The sequence below is a fragment of the Neofelis nebulosa genome, chromosome 6 (genome assembly GCF_028018385.1).
Source record: "Neofelis nebulosa isolate mNeoNeb1 chromosome 6, mNeoNeb1.pri, whole genome shotgun sequence".
Taxonomy (NCBI): Eukaryota; Metazoa; Chordata; class Mammalia; order Carnivora; family Felidae; genus Neofelis; species Neofelis nebulosa.
In genome coordinates, this window is record NC_080787.1 from 123,100,251 (window position 1) to 123,119,608 (window position 19,358).

Genomic DNA, 19,358 nt, shown 5'->3' on the forward strand with positions numbered 1-19,358 from the left:
CTCTTACTGTAGATACATAGATAGATAGATAGATAGATAGATATAGACAGATAGATGATAGAATTCTGAACCATTTGAAAAAACTTAAACAAGTTGAAGACATCTGGCAATATTCATCTAAGTTCAACTTACAGTTACTAGTTTAAAATTCTTGAAAAATACAACTATTAATTCTGTAATTTCATTCAAAGTAATTTATTGGAAGAAGATACTTATAATCACAGCAAAGTTTATCATAGTGAAAAACAGATGGCCTATGTGTCCAACAATGAGTTTGGGTGAGCAAATCGTACAGTGTCGTCATGTACAGGGCACTTACAGTGCTTCTCTATGTCATCCTGTTTGCTATTCATCATTGGTCTCCATAGCCATTAAAATGAAGTTCAAAGTTCTTAATAGGTCTGCCTCTGTGCATTGCATCTCTTTTATTATCACTTGGACTCTCTTGATCCTGCCTGAGACCCCCTCAGAAAAAAAATGATCACCCAAATACCCTCAACCTCACATGGCTTTGATGAAGATTGGCCTTATCACATGTTTTTTCCCACCCTTCTTGCATTAAGAATCAAAGCAGGGATCACCAGACGTGGACACTCCATCCTCCACTGGTCTCAGGCACTCCTTCCTGCTGGCCTAGGAGACAGGTAATGCAACTTGGCCAAGGGCAGCACCAAAAAGCCGGGGCTGTTCAGGAAGGTCTGCTCGTTGTAAGAACAAACTAATTTAGAATTGATCAGAATCTTACCAGATTTTCAACAGATAGCCTATCCTAATTTCAAATAGAGAGCCCTGTGCCTCAAACACATACATATTCATGAGAATTCCTAAGAGAAAAAGAATGTCAGCTTTATTCTTTGCAACATCAGCTGAAGAAGTTGATTCCCTGGTTCCACCAACGCAAGCGGCCAAAAGCTGTGTATCCCTTTCTAGCCTGTAGATTCACCTTCCTGACTCAGAACATTGAAAACAAACATATCATTATGGAAGTTCCAAAGGAAATCACTTTACTCTGACATCTCAAATTCAGACATTCTGCAGTAAAATAAACACGAAATTTCAAACAGGGAGAGTTTGGGATTATCGTGTTCCTTGTATAAATATCTGTATGGAAAATCACAGAATTCGATATAGCACTTATGAAATAAAAACAAGTAAACTATGAGATACGCCTCATAAATAGTACAAACATTTCAGTAAGTGGATAAATTCTGACAACCAGAAAGGAAACACTCTAAAATACGGTATTTATTCAAAAGACGATATTGTTTGCAGGAGAGAAAGGGCTTAAAAGAATGGAATACAAAATGCAACATTTTCAATCAATTTGGCTGGAAACATCAGTACTGAATCTCTTGGTTCTCTCAAGGAGCGTACAAGATACCACACAAAAACTTAATTTTATTGAGTTTATTCATACGATCCCAAAAGACTGCTTAAGAAATGAGGAAAGGACACACAACAAGATTTGGCTGAACTATACCAAGGGAACCTAAAAGGAGACAAGATCTTCCACTGGTGACACATTCTACTAAGGAAAGTTAGTTCATTAACTAATATAAAAAATAAACCTACAACAGCAACTGCGACTCAAATTGAGCCAGGATGCGGCACGTGTGACACCCAACGTGGTCAGGGAGGTACTGCAGGGACCTCATGCCCTCCTAGGTTGGCTCAGACTATCCCCCTTTGACCTGACACCTCATAAAGGACCCCTCACAGCATGGGGTTTGCAGCCAGCTACATTTTCTCCTCAGCCTACAGTCCACCATATACCATTTCCGTGTTTCTTATAGCTTCTTTCTTTTTAGAGAGTGATAGAGCTCAAGATAAACTCACCTGTCCAGTGCAGAGCAGGGAAGGATAAAGAAATGCTTTGAGATGGGTTTGGGGTCATTTGGGGGTACCAAGAGACTCAGATAAACCAAGAAACTAGAATGGGCATCTTCAAAAAGCACAGAGGTAAGGGGCCCATTGGTTTTTCCCAGAGGAAGACAGAGCTGGATTGACAATGAAACACAGAAAGAACCATTGTTGCCCTGGGGAAGTCACACCCAAAGAACAAGAAAGAGGAAGGAACATGGGAAGAGAGAGTGCTTCCTTTTACGCTGTTAAGATGGAAGTCTTCTGAGAAAGGAATATAGAAGCCAAATGATGAAGTAAAAAGTGAAATGGCGATGATGAGTGTTTACATAAAATGAAATATGGAAGGAAATCAGACACTCTTTCACTTCCACTTAACTTTGTCCGAATTTTTAAAGAGGTGGTGTTAAGTCAGTCCAGTTTTGCTTTATTGGCAATGGATACATTTTATCAGACGTATCTGAGCAAAAGAAAGAGAACCCAATCGGCATCTCTCGGGTAGACGGGGAAGGATGGTGTAGGGAGGAAGGGCGTGTGTGACGGGAAGGTCTCCACACTCCTCACACTCTGCTCTTCATGTCCAAAGTGTCTTTGACCTGACACGTTCGGATCACAGAAAACACTGTCCCCCAGCACAGAATTATGACCACAAGTGTGTGCTGTGCAACAGACTGCAGAGTACCATGAAACACACGAGCAGCTCAAGAGGGTGGTTTCTGGGCGGAGAAGAGGAAGAAGAGGTTCCACACACCAAGGGCTCTGCTTTATATGGTCTTTCCACGTGTGGAGGTAATGCTGTCATCCCTTGAATCTGAAAATGAAAAAGTAAACAATGCCAGTGATTGAAGAGCAGGTTCATGGCCAGGCTCGCTCAATTCCCCCCCCCACTCCCCCCCCACCCCACCCCCCGACTTCTGCAGGGTAAAAGGGGTGGGTGGCATGGGTGGCTGCTTAAGGAGTCAAAGGTCAAAGGAGTTGGAGCCTGAGGGATTCTAAGGGACGTGGAGAAGAAAGCCAGATGTGCCTTTCGGATGGAGAGACACAAACCAGGCTCTGTTGCTTTTCGAAGCTCTCATCTCATCCTATCCCCGCTTCATTCCAGCCTTAGCTTAACAGCCAATCTCCCTCTTCAAAGGGAGTGGAATCAGGAGTTTTCGGTCAACCCGAGCAGTTATGGAACAAGTAAATTATCAGACATATCAAATGACAACTGAAACATCGGATTCATGGATATTTGTCCGTTCCTTAGATTTTGCCTGGAGGGGATTAGGTAACATGTGACATGTGGCTTCTCCGAAGATTCAAACAAAGTAGGGCTCACCGACCACTCCGCGTTGTCCGTCTTGGAGCATCTCACATTCACCGGCAAGCTAAGGACAAGCTTGTTGAAGGAGAGACCTTCCTTTTTAGCCCATTTAAATTTATTCATTGCGTCCATGAAAGAGAGGTTTTTATACTGCTTGGGGCTTTTGATAATGAAAGGCCAGGTCCTGAAATTCAAATAACCACAATTAGTCAGGTTCAGAACAAAAGCATGACACGTTTCCATCACTTTTCAACATTCTAAAATAGACCTCACGCTGGTCCATTTTTACACACATAGAAAACCTAATGCAAAGGATTGATAAACCCATCAGCAATTGCCAGAAGAAATACACGCCAAGTAAGGAGTCTTTTGGAAAGAATGAAATTCCTTATTGTAGTACCAGATGGGTAATACCCTAGACAAATAATTTTGACTCAGAAAGCTTCCCCAGCCTCACAACTCCTTGCTTATTTGTTTTGGCTCTAGGTAACAATGTAACTCAGTACACGTTCAGTTCTGCAGAATGTAAGGCGAATGGCGTAATGAAGAAATCTGTAGGCTTTTTTGTAAGAGACAGAAATTTCAACTCCACACAGTTGAAAAGCCTGACCCCTGCTGGCTGCCTTGTTTTGGCTTGCCTAAGAGATAATAAATGTAACAAATCTGGAACTGAACCAGTGTTCTAAAAATTCTACTGAGAAAAAAAATACTCTTGCTTCTACTTGCCACTCTAAAAAAACACATTAATGTCCAAGAAAGAAAGACGAGATCCCAGAAGAATGACACAATCTGCTTGAAAAGATACTCTTCAAGTGATGTCTTTGATTAAATGTTACGTTTTGTGTTATTGATTCCTGAAAAAAGAAGTGTAAGGAAGTGTTGGAACACCACCAGGATTTACATGAATAAATCCATGGGTCTTCCCAGAGATTATCATGGGTAACCAGCAGGTATTTGGCTCCCACAACATCCCAAGAAGCTATTTCAGTGGTTTTGGTAATTGCCAACCAATTAATTTCCAGTTGAGGCATTTACACTTTTAATATTGGATCTTCCTCATTTATTTATGCCTTTAATTACTCTCTCTCTTACACACACAAGCTACTCAGGCACTTGGAATATTAGCTTTTTAATTAAATTGAACATCTTTTATTGACCTTTTAGAGAAAATAAATTTTTAATGTCTAAAATAAAATTATTTCCCCCTTACTCTAATAAGTGAAACAATGAGTAAAACATTGGGTAATATACAAGGACCTTTACATTCTTCATTTCTAACTTCCTTTTTCTTTTAATTAAAATCAGTATATCTTTGTTGAGTTTTAAATGCATTATTTTGTACAGAGACCTTAAAGTACCTAACTTTAAATAAAGAAAAAGCATTTGGCATCACACTACACTAAACACAGCTAGCAATGACCTAAAATCTATAGCATTCAAAAATTAAACATCCTGTGAAGACTTGTAGAGATGTAAATCAGAATTCGTATAAAATAATTACTTGAAAGGGGCCCATTACGTTTACATACAAAGTCCTTTTAAACACACGAAAAATTACAGCTAGGTTTTATTAAAAATAAAAGTTTTAAAGTCAAATATTAAAGGGGCATCTGAGTGGCTCAGTCGGTTGGGCATCCGACTTCAGCTCAAGTCATGATCTCCTAGTTCATGAATTGGAGTCCCGCGTTGGGCTCTGTGTTGACAGTTCAGAGCCTGGAGCCTGCTTGCGAATCTGTGTCTCCCTCTGTCTCTGTCCCTCTCCCGCTTGCGTTCTGTCTCTCTCTTCACAGAAATAAATAAACATTAAAAACTTAATTAAACATTAAAAATAAAATTTGCTTTTCAAAAAAATAAGATGTCTCTCTTGAAAAAAAGGAAATCAATTTCACAACCAGGGAGAAATGCTGGGAGGAAATCATCAGCCTGTAATTCCCTAAAACACCACAAGGTGGCACTGGAATCTGTACCAAGGCGCTAAAGCGGCTTAAATCCGCTGCGCTGTCTGCTGCCTTGCAGGTAAGAGTGAATAGAGTATTGCACGTAGATGAAATCTTTAAAAAGCTTTGCTGCTAGGATAAATCAGGAAACTAGTTGTTGGGTTTTTTTTTTTTTTTTAGATTTCACAGCATAAAGTAACAGAAGTGCTGTCAGCACACTTGCTAATTTACTGTAAATATATGAAAAAGGATCTAGAAAAGGGCAAACCTAATGGCTCATGTGGAGACAGCATGACTGGGGCTGGTGACCTTGGGACATGGCTGTAAGCCTCTCTCGTATGGCAGCTTGACTCATATTTATTGTCTCCTCTCCATTCCTGCTGACGTCGTTCAAGCCTCTATTCTATAATGACATCACCCCAACAAACCTCCCACCCTCTCCAGCCTACACTACCCCATATTTCCTGATTACCCCTGGAGAAAAAAGAAGAGACAGAAAGAGGAGAAATACTGAAAAGGTAAATATTTTTCCTTAAAAGACTAAGCTTTAAACCAGAAACAGGTAACTTTGAAGTAGAAAGTTCTGCTCTCACCTGGGACCGGGAGCTGGTTAGGAATATTGGGAATGGTCTAGAAATTCAGTTACATTTCTGCATATCTGAGCAGTGTGTAAATGTCTACCCAGATGCATCTATAAATAAGAGGGTATTATTTATATATCACTGTAGTTGATAAAAACAAACTATATTAACATGATGATTTATTATGGGTGAGAAGTCTTCCTTTGCAAATATAATTGACAAGTTGATTTAACTATATATATATATATATATGAAATGAACTTAGACTGCCCTAAATAGTCTTTCCTTTGCAAATTTAATTGACAAGTTGATTTAACAATATATATATATAAATGAAATGAACTTAGACTACCCTAAATAATTCGGGGAAAAGTAAAAAAAATGACAAAATTTTGGGACTTACATGCTCTTATTTCAAGATCTATCATAAAACTGTGATAACAGAGAGTGATACGAGAGAAAGGCTAAATATGAACATCAATGAAACAGAATTCAGAGTCCAGAAATAGCCAGTATATGATCTAATGATTTTCAACAAACATTCCAGGGCAATTCAATAGGAAAAAGGTAGGTTGTTTTTTTGTTTGTTTGTTTGTTTAGTCAAATGGTTCTTGAATAACTTGATATTCATGTGAAAAACAATGAACCTAGATATTTACCTCTTAACACACACAAGAATTTACTCAAAATGGATCATCAACCTACATATAAAAGCTGAAAACTGTAAACTTTTTAGGGGAAAAAAAAAAGGCTATTCCAAAGAAAGCTCCTATGAGCATTATTGTATTAGTCTTTGTTATATGGACATATGTTTTGCGTTTTCTGAGCTAGCACATAGTGGCCGAATCACTGCATTGGATACTAAATTTATGTTTACCTCATAAGACTCTCAAAATATTCTCCAAAATGATGTACCCTTAACATTGTTTACATTCTTTAGAAAAAAAAAAAAAAAAAAAACAGGAGAAAGAAATCTTGGGTAGGCAAAAATTTCCTACACAGAATATCAAAAGCACAAAATAAACAAAAATGATAAAATGGTCTTCAAAAAATACAATTAAAAAATAAAAATGAAAATCTCCACAGACTAGGAGAAATTATTTGTAAAATGTATCTGACAAGAAGCTTCTATCTTAAGTATAAATAATTCTTTAAAAATATAAAGAACTTGGGCACCTGGGTGGCTCAGTCGGTTAAGTGTCTAACTCTTGACTTTGACTCAGGTCATGATCTCACGTTTCTTGAGTTCGAGCTTTGCATCAGGGTCCGCACTGACAGCACAGATTGTGCTTGGGATTCTCTCCGTCTCTCTCTCTCTACACCCTGCCCCCTTCGCACGCTCTTGTGTGTGTGCTTTCTCAAAATAAATAAATAAACTTAAAAAACTTAAAAAAAGAAAACAAGTAACCCAATGAAACAATGAACAAAAATTTGAACAATTAAAAAGAAACATATATAAATGACCAATAAGCATATGAAAAGTGGCTCAACACTGTTAGTCATAAGAGAAATGGAAAATAAAACCACAATAAGGTACCACTACATACACATTAAAATAAATAAAATCTAAAATATCAATAATACAAAACACTGGGCATAATATTAAGCAATAGGAGCTCTTAGACATTATTGGTGAGAATGTAAAAGGTACATCATTTTGGAGAATATTTTGAGAGTCTTATGAGGTAAACATAAATTTAGTATCCAATGCAGTCATTCAGCCACTACGTGCTAGCTCAGAAAATGCCAAACATGTGTCCATAACAAAGACTAATACAATAATGTTCATAGGAGCTTTCTTTGGAATAGCCTGAGACTGGAAACAACCCAAATGCCTTTTTTTTTTAAATTTAATGTTTATTTACTCTTTGAGAGAGAGACATAACATAAGTGGGGGAAGGGCAGAGAGAGAGAGAGAGAGAGAGAGAGACAGAATCAGAAGCAGGCTCCAGGCTCCAAGCTGTCCGCACAGAGCCCAATGCGGGGCTCGAACCCACGAACTGTGAGATCATGACTCGAGCCAAAGTCAGATGTTTAACTGACTGAGCCACCCAGGCGTCCCAGACCCCAAATGCCTTTCAACTGGTGAGTCAATAAATGAATTTTGGTGTGTCCACACCAAGGAATAGAACTCAGCAATAGAATGGAATGGAATTCTGACACATGCACCAGCATAGATGAATCTCAAAAACCTCCAAATCAAAGAAGTCAGGCATGAAAGAGTACATGCTATAAGATTCCATTTTTATAAAATCTAGAAAAGATTGAACTAATGTGGCGACAAAAAGCCAGTTTGCTGTTTCCAGGGGTTTTGTGTGGGAAGTGGGGTTGTCTCCAGATAGCAGAATAGAACTTTTGGGGGTGATGAAAATGTCCTATATCTTGTCCGTGCTGGGGTCAAGTAGGTATACACATCTGAGAAAACAGTATAGTTAAAACAGGTGCATTTTGTCGTGTGTAAGTTCTACCTGTAGCAATTGGACGTTAAAAAATAAATAAGAAAACAGAAATCAAAACATACCAACAGGCCGATGAAAAAAAGACGACAGAATGCCATACATTTTATAATCTAATTGTTAAAGAAGAAAGCCAGGAAGTCTGACCTAACAAGATATAACTTCTAATCCTTTTGACACCCCAAGAATATATGAATATTGGGAAGCCCACAGTAAAGTTGTCTCCCTAACTGTAGAGAAGACCCCATGATGTGAGGCCTCAGACGTTCCTCTGTGAAAGGGGATTCAATCCCAACCAGTTAGAAAACTTCCTTGGGGCGCCCCTGGCTCGCTTGGTAAAACACGTGACTCTTGATTTCTGGGTTGTGAGTTCGAGGCCCATGTTACGTGTAGATTACTTAAAAATCTTAAAAAAAAAAAAAAGAAAGAAAGAAGGAAGAAAGAAAGAAAGAAAGAAAGAAAGAAAGAAAGAAAGAAAGAAAGAAAAAAGAAAGAAAGAAAGAAGCCTTCCTCAGTAGATTTTCTAAAAAACATCCGAGAAAGGAATAACCCATGCACTGTAATACAAAGTTAACAGTCCCACCTCTATACCCACAGCCCTTTACCCTCAAAATATAGTAAGGTGTGTACATAAAATATGTGAGCTGAACCTCAGACTGGTGTAGAAAGATAGAAAGCTACTGTCAGATTTGTTTAGAAGGCAGACAAGAATTCACTCATTTTTTTTCAGACCAAAAAGAAGTGTTAGACAGAATTAGCTCAGCATAAGCAAGAAATGACATAACAACCCTGCAAACATAGGGTAAAGAACTTCTATTACATTTCATGAAAAGAGACAGAAAAAGTTGACTCTAGTAGAAAATATAAACCAGTGATATTGGAGAGAATTCCCATAAGTGTTTCATGTTGTAAATTTATTTAATAAAAACATGAATTGAATTAAATAAGAGCCCCCATACAAGAATTTAGAACAACTGAATGAGATGAAAAGGGAGATAGCAGACCAATGGAAATAAATTTAGGACAAACCAAATTTAACACCAAATAAATCAGAAAAAGCAAGAAGCAGAAGAACCCTTCCAAAAAAACTACAAGAGAAAGTACTTGTGAAAAATTCCAAATAGATTTTCAAAAAACTTGGTAGATATAATATAAGAAAATTTCCCTGAAATGGAAAAAAAATAAGTGAATATATGAAAAACACTTCATGTTTCAGGAAAATTGAATGCAGATGTTCCACACTGAAGTATGTTCAGTTTAACTTATGAATTCTACAGGTAGACGAAGAATGCTCCCATTCATTCAAAGAGACTTCCCAAGGGAAGGAGAGGGTATGACCTTAAAACGTTATATCCAACCAAATGCTGTCCAAATATAAATGCAGAAATTCTCAAATACAAAACAAAACAAAACAAAAAGCCCCCGTCATAAAGCATCTGGAAGCCCCTCTTGATTAACTAACTTGCAGATAACATTCTGATGAATCCAACGAAAGAACTCAGAAATGCAGAAATCCTATAAGATTAGGGATTACCGCTGAATCTATTTAACTTTAAAATTTTCATTAAATATTGTGGGACTTTGGTTTGAGAATTATATGCATAAATTTAAAACCTTGCAAATACAAAATTATAATATGAGTAATAAATACTTGGAAGTACGGAAAGGCACGTGGGAGAAAATATAAAAGTATGAATGTCCTCATCTTTTATGATCCAAAATCGAAACATGTAAAGTGTGTGGGACATTTTAATGTCTTTTACAATCTATGTTCTCAACATTTAAGACCCGCTTACAAAATATTACCCCTTGTGGCTAAAACCAACAGCACCAACAGCATTCATCTGAAGTTCAACAACTGTTCAGTTTTAGTTTAGTGGTTTTTAAAAAAAATTTTTTTAATGTTTATTTATTTTTGGGACAGAGAGAGACAGAGCGTGAATGGGGGAGGGTCAGAGAGAGAGGGAGCCACAGAATCTGAAACAGGCTCCAGGCTCTGAGCTGTCAGCACAGAGCCCGACGCGGGGCTTGAACTCACGGTCCCCGAGATCATGACCTAAGCCGAAGTCGGATGCTTAACCAACTGAGCCACCCAGGCGCCCCTAGTTTAGTGTTTTCATATAAATTAAACAAAATTACGATGTAATGTTTTTATTTTAAACAGTACACAAATTATAATCTTTATTACAGTTAATTTATTCATCTTTATAGCAACATCTCCGTAGAAAGATATCTGTAATAACCTTCAATTAATGTTAATATTGTTTATTTCTTTTCTTATGTATTAAAGTTTATTTATTTTGAGAGAGAGAGGGTGCGTGCACGTGCACATGTTGAGCAAATCAGGGACGGACAGAAAGAGAGAGGGAGAGAGATAATCCCAAACAGCCTCCATGCTAGCACTGAGCCTGACTCAGGGCTCAATCTCACAAAGCATGAGATCATGACCTGAGTGGAAATCAAGAGTCGGACACTCAATGAACTGAGCCACCCAGCAGCCCCAGTATTGTTTATTTCTAACAGAATTTGAGATGATTGCTTGTGTCTTTTTTTAAAAAACCTTTTCTTCTGCGCTCCTTAAAAGCCCTATAATAAGCATGTGGGATTTTTACACATTGTAAACATAAAGTGACTTTTCCTACAAAGAAAAATACAAACACGACCCTTGATTCTTTTTTAGAAATAGAATAAATTATATCAAACTTTCCATCACATAAGCCTCACTGGAACTACGTCGTGTTGATGTGTGGTGCAGCAGAGAATACAGAATTTATCTAAACTCATGATCTTTATGAGTGTTTTGTTTTTCCTTAAGCCTCGCCAGATCTGTAGGAGGCAGAGAAAAACTGCATCCCTTAGAACAGACAAATCCTGAGACAGGATGTAGTTGTCTCTATGTTTCTATCAGCTCCTCCTCTAATCCTAGGATTGTTACTGAATGTTTGAAATAAGACAAAGCACCTAACTAATCATTATATTCAAAGCACAGAATACGAGATTTGGGGCTACGTTTTAAGTGATATTCCTCTTGAGTACTGTATCCTGAAACCAAATTCACAACATTCTCTTAAATAAAACAGAAAACAAAATCACCCCAACTGTCTCTCTTTCTGATCTTTGAGCCAGCACCTTGTTGGTTTGGCTTTCAATAACATTTATGTCAATGTGATAAGCTAACTTGAAAGACTGATTTAAAGCCTAAACATAATTTTATAACAGAGCCTCCTTTTCACTTGTATTTTTGAAGAATGCCTAAATTTAACCATGTAGTTAAATGGTTCTGTGTGGGCAATGACATCTCAAAACTGGTCTTGTCCTGTGAAGCAATTCTCCTTGTCTTTTTAAGAAATGAAAAACCCAGCTTCAATATTTCCTGGGGGAGACCAAAGGTGTGGACTCAGAGCTCTCTGTAACTTGGAAGCAGAGCATTTTCAGAGGATCTACACAAGTTGAACACCAAAGAAAATAACGAGGCCGTAGAATACACTTTTGAACCTCATCGCCTTGTAAAACAAACAGCTTTCAATGTCCATGTGTTTTCAAGATTCTCTCAGATTAACCCTTGAATAGGAAAAGTTTCTAGCCAATATGTAAAACCAAAACAAAACAAAACAAAAACCAATATTCTAAAGGGAAAAAAAAAGACTACTAAGTCTTTGTAAGAGATAATGATATTTTAAACAAGACTATCCCCTAGTGTTTTTAGAATGACATTTTACATACTGTTTTGATATTCACTACTATTTTATTTTTCGCATATGTAATTACTTATTTTGAAGAAACAGGCAGATATCTAGCTACCTACCAGAGGTAGGCAAAAAATGCAAACACTAGCTCCTTCATTGCTTACGTAGATATGATGTTGAACAGCCTCTTAATCCCTGAATTTCCATTTCCATTTCCATTACAATCCAAAATAGGATTGTAAGCCCTACTCTACCTATTGGAAGTATGTGAACACAAATTAAACGAAATTATACATATGGAAATACTTTATAAACTACAAACTAATTTACACAAGCATTTTGTTATTTGTATTTTAGTAGACACAGATTTCTGACGGTCATTGGGTTGTCTGGATAGGAACTCACTAGAATGTATTCACAGATAGTAAGTATAATTCAAAAGAAGACTGCTCTTAGTTCATAATCTACAATCTCTATGACATTTTGGAATAAAAAAGTAGACCATTATTATATTCTACTCAGTGAGTGCATTTACCACATTCTCATTAAGGGTTTTTTAATCCTTAAACACACTCCCTCAAAGATCTGTGTGTTTCTTTTGCCCAATTTCATCAGTCTCTTTTATTTTGAAAAGTCCTAATCATTAGAAAATTCTTCCTTGTATTAAAACAAAACCTATGCTCCAAAATTTCTACCAGCCACTCTAATTCTTCTTTGCGCTATTACCAAGAATGAATAAAATCATTTTTCCTACATCAGCCCTAATATATTCAAAGCAGAACTTTTGATTTCTGCTTCAAATCTGTTTCCCTACAGCACTCACACATCCTCATTTTCCCCTTCCTCTTTTTTTCCCCTCATCATCTCCCTGAAATGCCATCAACCAACAAGTCCAGTGTGTGCTATCTTGAGAAAGTAACCTGCTTGCAACCATTGCTCATTAGTTCTACTGCTATCACCTTGGTCCCAGACACATTCACCTCTCGACTGGGCAATCACAACAGTCTCCTGGTTGGTATTATTATTTCCAATCTGGTCCTCCTAGAGTCCTTTCTCAATTCAGCAGCCAGATCAATTTTGTCTATATCCAATAGCGTTTTCTTTGCACTTAAAACCCAAAGTCTTTATGTCACCTATAAAGCCCTACATGATCTTTGTGTCACCTACAAAATCCCACTTGATGTCAGACCTCCTCACTTATTCTCTGCCGTGTTTCACTCTGTTCCAGCCAAATTCGCTTTCTGGCTGTTCTTTGAACATGCTACCTTCATACCCACCATAAGGTCATTACAGTGGCTCTTCTGTCTGCAAACAGTATACTTTAGATCTTTCCATGGCTGGCTCTTCATCCCTGAGGTCTCTGCTCAGACATCACCTCCTGCCATGGATTGAATGTTTGTGTCCCACCCACCACCACCGCCCCTGCCCCCCTGCCGCAAATTCGTATGTTGAAATCTTAACACTCAAGGTGGATGGTATTATGAGGTGGGGTTTTAGGGAGGCGATTAGCCCATGAGGGCGGAGCCCTCATGGGATTAGTGCCCTCATATAAGCAGCTTGAGAAACCTCCCTTGCATCCTGTGCTATGTGAGGTTACAGTGAGAAGATGGCCATCTCCATCTATGAGGAAGTAAGTCCTCACCAGACACTGAATCTGCTGGCACCTTGATCTTGGACTTCCCCGCCTCCAGAACAGTGAGCAATAGATTTCTATTCCTAAGCTACTCTGCCTGTGGTAGTGATGTTACAGCAGCCTGGACGGACTGAGATATCTTCCCAGAGAGGCTTTTACTACCCTACTGACAAGAGCTACATACCTTCTTCACTGTCTCAATTATTTTCATAACATTTACTAATATCTAAAATTTTATATTTATATTATTTATCCCCTCTCTCCCTCTGTAGCGTATATTCCCAAGAGGGCAGGAATAATATGTATCTTGCTAATTATTTATCTTAAGTAGTTTCTATGATGTGCAATTGTGCAGACAGAGTGAACCTAGCAAGCCTGAGACTTCCATCCTTAGAAATGCCCATTTGGAAGGCTGGCCTTTGGCTAATGTCAAGGAACTTAATTAGTAAACAATTTCCTATACTGATATAAAACTTTCTCTAAATGAAGAGTGACTCATTGCACCTAGAGTATTTGTACAAACAATGCAATTTATGTTGACCATCTGCTTTCCTTCTAAGAGTCTAGATTTTGGTACTTACTAGGGATAGAACACGTATGTAACCAGCCCTTCATAAAAACTCTGAGTATCGAGTCTCCAATGAGCATCTCTGGGTGACAACATTTCATGCATCCTGTCATACTTTGATGCTAGTGTTATTAAGTATATTCTGTGTTATTCCACTGGAGAGGCCCCTTGGACACTTGTACTGGGTTTCCTCTGGACTTGGCCCATAACCTTTTTCCTTTTGTTAATTTTGCATTGTATTCTTTCTCTGCAATAAATGTCAGCCATGAACACAGTAATAGGCTGAATCCTTTTGGTCCTTTTAGAAAATCACTAAACCTGGCAGGAGTCTTGGGGACGTGGACATGCCAACCAAGAAGCTCACCTTGTCACCCAGCTAAAAAAAAAAATTAAATAGGATAGGACTTGAAAAAATTCTATAACATGGTGATAAGTCCAATGTGAAGACAAGCCCATCCTTCTCTGAAGTATACTATCCCACTACGAAATCCATTTACTACTTACGTGACTGGCCTATAGATCTCCTTAACGCCAATGAACTGAAGTTGTTCCATAATGTCAGGAATACTTGCACATCGAGTAAGATTAATTCTTGGGTAATAAAGAAGGTATGAAAGACACATTTCATTCCTGGTGCTTAATCCTCCCTGAAAATGGAGATGTTTTATTTAGAAAAGTATATGTTCCACCAACTTTGACACAGCACCCAAGCCACCAATGTCATACAATTCCATCCAGCTTTAATAAATCTTAAACCTAAAAAATAATAATCTCCTTGACAATTTGCTTTTTAAAAAAGGTAGACACACGTTGAAAAATTAATAGAATTATTTCCATCTCTTTAAAAGTTGCCTTTCTTTAACAACCTAATAATCTCTTTCAAGTTCTGTTCATATGATGTGAACTTCTCACCACAGTGAGGATTATGGGGCTGTTTGATTAACAAACAGGTTATGAATCAGTTTGATAGAATCTTTGCCCTATTGCACTGAATTTTCTATAATCTTGTTTTCATGTGTATCGACATCAGCAGATGCATACCACAGGGAAGACAGGTTTCACATTTTGCATCCAGGTAATAAACTATCTACTGAAATTAAGAAGATCAAAGCTTCTCAGAAGAACAGAGTCTAGAATAGAATCTAGAGTTGCTACAATATATTATCCACAGTGTTGAATTTTCAACCAAAGGTTATTAAATATAAAAAGAAACAGGAAACTGTGATCTGTGCTCAGGAAAAAAAAAAGTTAGCAGCAGAAACTGATTGTGAGAAGATACAGATGTTGGATTTAGTAAAAACTTAAAAACACATATAAATATGTTTAAAGAGTTAAAGAAAGATGTTCAAGTACTTAAAGGCAAATACGTTAAAAATGAGTAAACAGAGAGAGAGAAAAAAAGTATAGAACATGAAAATATCCCAGAAAATATCTCAAAATGCAATATTAAATGCTCTAACATACATGTAATTAGAATTCTACAATGAGAAGGAAGAGAAAAAAAGGGTAGAAAAAATATTTGGAAAAATAATGGCTGAAATCCTCCCAAATTTAGTGAAAAACATGAACTTACAGACCCAAGAAGGTCAACAAATTGCCAAAGATAAATATGAAGAGAGCAATACCTAGACACATCAGTCATACAGATGAAAGACAAAGAGAACATTTTGAAAGCAGCAAGAGAAAAATGACACATAGCATACAGGCGAACAATAATAAAAATGACAGATGATGACATTTTGTCATAAGTGATGGAAGAAACAAAAAGATATTGGGATTATAGGAGCTCCTGGGTGGCTCAGTCGATTAAGCGTCTTTCTCTTGATTCTGGCTCAGGCCACAATCTCACGGTTGTGAGATTGAGCCCCACGTGGGACTCCTCACTGGGCATGGAGCCCGCTTAAGATTCTCTGTCTCCCACTCTCTGTCTCTCCCCTGCTAGTGTTCGCTCTCATATGTATACCCAGATGTGCTAATATTCTTTAATGGAAACTCCATCCTTTGCCACTTAAATCAATGCCATGTCTATTCTAAACCAAGTTTCCGTACAGGGGGTTTATAGGCCAGTCTCCAAAGTTCCTATTATGTTCTACTGTTCTAACTCTGGACCCAAGTACACTATCGATCACCATAGCTTTAAAATAGTCTTCATATGCAATGGCTTGTCTCCACCTTTTACTTTTTAGTAGTGTCTTGCCTATTATTAACCTTTGCTCTTCTAGGTAGATTTTAGAATCAACTGGTTCCATATAAAAGCTAAAACTAAAATTTTTAGAAATACATTTTTTAAAAAGAGAAAATCTTTGCAACTATGACTAGGCAAAGATTTCTTAGGATACAAGAATCTAAAGTCAAAAAATTTCTGTGAATTTTTTATTGGAATTACATCAAATTTTTAGGCCAATTTGAACAGAAAGATCACTTTATTGGGCTTTTCTATCCATGAACATAGTATCTCTTCATTTCTTTTGGTGTACTGTAGTGTTTTGCAATCATGATTTATAATTTTTTCCAGAGACCAAGTAATATTAGATTTTAAGTAAATATTAGGTTTTATTTCTATAGAACTTCTTGAGATAGTTTCTTATATACTAAAATACAGTTAATTTTAGATACCAATTTTCAGGGGGGGTTTGATGTAGAAAATTACAATGCCTGTGAATACTGTATTTTGCTCCTTTGCTTCTTCCTTTCTGATCCATAGATATTTTTTTCTTTCCCAGTAATATGTTGCATAGAAATAGTGATAATAAATACCTATCTTCTTCCTGATATTAAATTAGTACTTCCAATATTTCATTTAGTTAGATATTTGCTACAGATTTTTCATAGGTAAGCTGTATCTGGTTAAGGCACTTCTCTCCTATTCCTGGTTTGTGAAATGTTCTTTTTTTTTTTTTTTTTTTATGACTGACTTAAATTTTATGAAGTCTTTTTCTGCCCCTATTGACGTGGTCACATGTCTTTTTCCTTCAATCTCTTAATGTAGAATGGTATTAATATATTTTCTATTTTAAACCAATTTTACATTCCTTAGCTAAATTAATCCCAAATTTGCTCTAACATTTCATTTTTATATGATGCAGAATTTGGTTTGTCAATACTCTGTCAAAGATATTTCCATCAGGTGCATGTTGCTGACCTCTTTCATACTGTCATTATCAAATTTTAGTATTAAGAATATGCTGACTTCATAAAATGAGTTGGTGGGAGATGTTCTCCGGAAGAGACTGGGTAAGGCATGAATGTTTGTCAGGACTCCCCAGTCAATCTGTTTGGTCAGAAGATCGACCTTAGGGTCATACAATTCATTCTTCCTTTTGAAGTCTTGATTCATCTTAGTCCAGACTCAAGCAGATGGTCATTTGTGATCACAGGTCTTTAATAAGTTTTGGTGAGGAAAAACTAAAAGACTAGAGATAGCTTTTCATGAAAGAGCAAATAAATTCTACTGCAAATATTGCTGTAGTATCACTAGTTAACCTGATAAAATGCTAAAACAGCTTTAACTTCTCTTTTATGATGTTTCATGCTCAAGAGGTTCAGGAATTTTGCCTCTAAATTGGAATGCTTTTTACTTTTTCTCCTTCTCCACAAATGAATTTTAATAATAATAAAAATTTTCTTACCCAAGTCATCCGGGCTCTATCTTTTGTGTTGTAACGGCACTCAGTAATGAGATTATCTCCCTAAAACATAAAAATAAAAGCTTTCAGATTGGAGTTTAGTTTGCTTTATTTATGTAATCCATTTGTAGGCCAATAGTTTTATTTCCTACATGAGTAGATTCATTAAGCAATTTGATTCAGGGAGACCTTTGATCTACTTAATTCTAAGAATACTAGTATAATAAACAAGCAAACAAACAAATAAGGCTCTCTCAGGCCATACTCCACCATGTTCTAGCTGAATGACCTTAAATAAGAAAAGAATTAACTGGGCACAATTTATTTATTTAAAAAGTAATATAGGGGTGCCTGGGTGGCTCAGTCGGTTAAGCGTCTGACTTCAGCTCAGGTCACGATCTCGCGGTCCGTGAGTTCGAGCCCCGCGTCGGGCTCTGGGCTGATGGCTCAGAGCCCGGAGCCTGCTTCCGATTCTGTGTCTCCCTCTCTCTCTGCCCCTCCCCCGTTCATGCTCTGTCTCTCTCTGTCTCAAAAATAAATAAAACGTTAAAAAAAATTTTTTTTAAATAAAAAAAAAAGTAATATATAAAATAACTGTTATTTTTGCACAGCTGTTGTGAGGAGATTAAATGATACAACACACACTTAGCTCTTAGATTAAACATTTCATAAATGTTAGCCATGGATACTAGTCATTGTGTTACCTCTTCGTTTATATTGTTTTCTTTAAAAGTCTTTAGTCATGTCTTTATTTCCTTACAACAGAATTCTGAAGTAAAATAATAGTAATTTATTGCTCCAGTGTTTTCTAACCTTTTGAACAATTCAGTACGCATAGAAAATAATTTTTTTTTATGGGTCACCCCTCAGGTAAATGGACAGACGGCTATTCATAGACCAAAGACAGCTCGCTCTGGGTATTGGTCCCTAGATTTGCTCTCCCTGGCCTACTGCTCAGAAGGTGCAGAGATCACTATCTCAACACATGCTCTTCCATAAACCCAAGTATTGTTGCAAGCTGGATTACAGAGTATAGTATAATTAGTTCTGTCCAAAAACTGTCAAATGAAAGAATTATCCTTATATTCATTTTCACTGAACTGTAACTTCCCCAAACCATCCTATGGTACAAAAAAGATCTCTGATTTTTCCCATCACCAGAATTGCCATGCAAAGGTTTCCTGGAAAGTTAAGTAAGAAAAGAGTAATGTTTGGTACTCAGAAACCAAGTTTTCATTTTCTTCTTAAAACAACTTGAATTGCCCGTGGGAATAGTAAGAAAAATGAGTTTTGATTTTGGAAAAGAGATCAAACACATTCCATCTGGGTTGTGCAACACCCACAGTGGGTGGTTTAAAGAATGTGAATACGATGAGCAATTCATTTTACACATAGAAACCTTGCTAAGTCTCAGCTGATATATGTCTTGACTTTTCTAATATTCAGTGAAAGAGAAGAAAGCACTCATACTGGTAAGATTGTTTGTTCTTCCTTTAGATACTGAAACTCCTGAAAATTGAAGTCAAAATCATCATCATAAGCCAGTAATCTCAATTCCTCCCCTTTGCGAAAATGACGGAGCCTGATGCCCCTGCCCGCCAGGTGAGCATGAAGAAGCACAGCAAACACATGGATTCCACTTGGCTTTTCAGCTTCCAGAGCCTAAGGGCAGGGCACACAGAGGAAGACACAATTAGCCCAAACA

General features: G+C 37.2%; 1 protein-coding gene across 1 annotated transcript in view; it reads right to left on the reverse strand.

The window, feature by feature from the left end:
- Nucleotides 1-1,227: 1,227 nt before the first annotated feature.
- The window catches only part of MOXD1 (monooxygenase DBH like 1), a 90,812-nt gene continuing 72,681 nt past the window's right edge, over nucleotides 1,228-19,358 (reverse strand). Inside the window, exons 8-12 of the mRNA XM_058735296.1 lie at nucleotides 19,124-19,315; nucleotides 17,657-17,716; nucleotides 14,532-14,674; nucleotides 3,182-3,350; nucleotides 1,228-2,671 (exon numbers count right to left, since the gene is read on the reverse strand). Of these exons, the coding sequence (XP_058591279.1) occupies nucleotides 2,501-2,671; nucleotides 3,182-3,350; nucleotides 14,532-14,674; nucleotides 17,657-17,716; nucleotides 19,124-19,315 (735 nt within the window). The 3' untranslated portion in view covers nucleotides 1,228-2,500. The remainder of the gene's footprint in view (nucleotides 2,672-3,181; nucleotides 3,351-14,531; nucleotides 14,675-17,656; nucleotides 17,717-19,123; nucleotides 19,316-19,358) is intronic.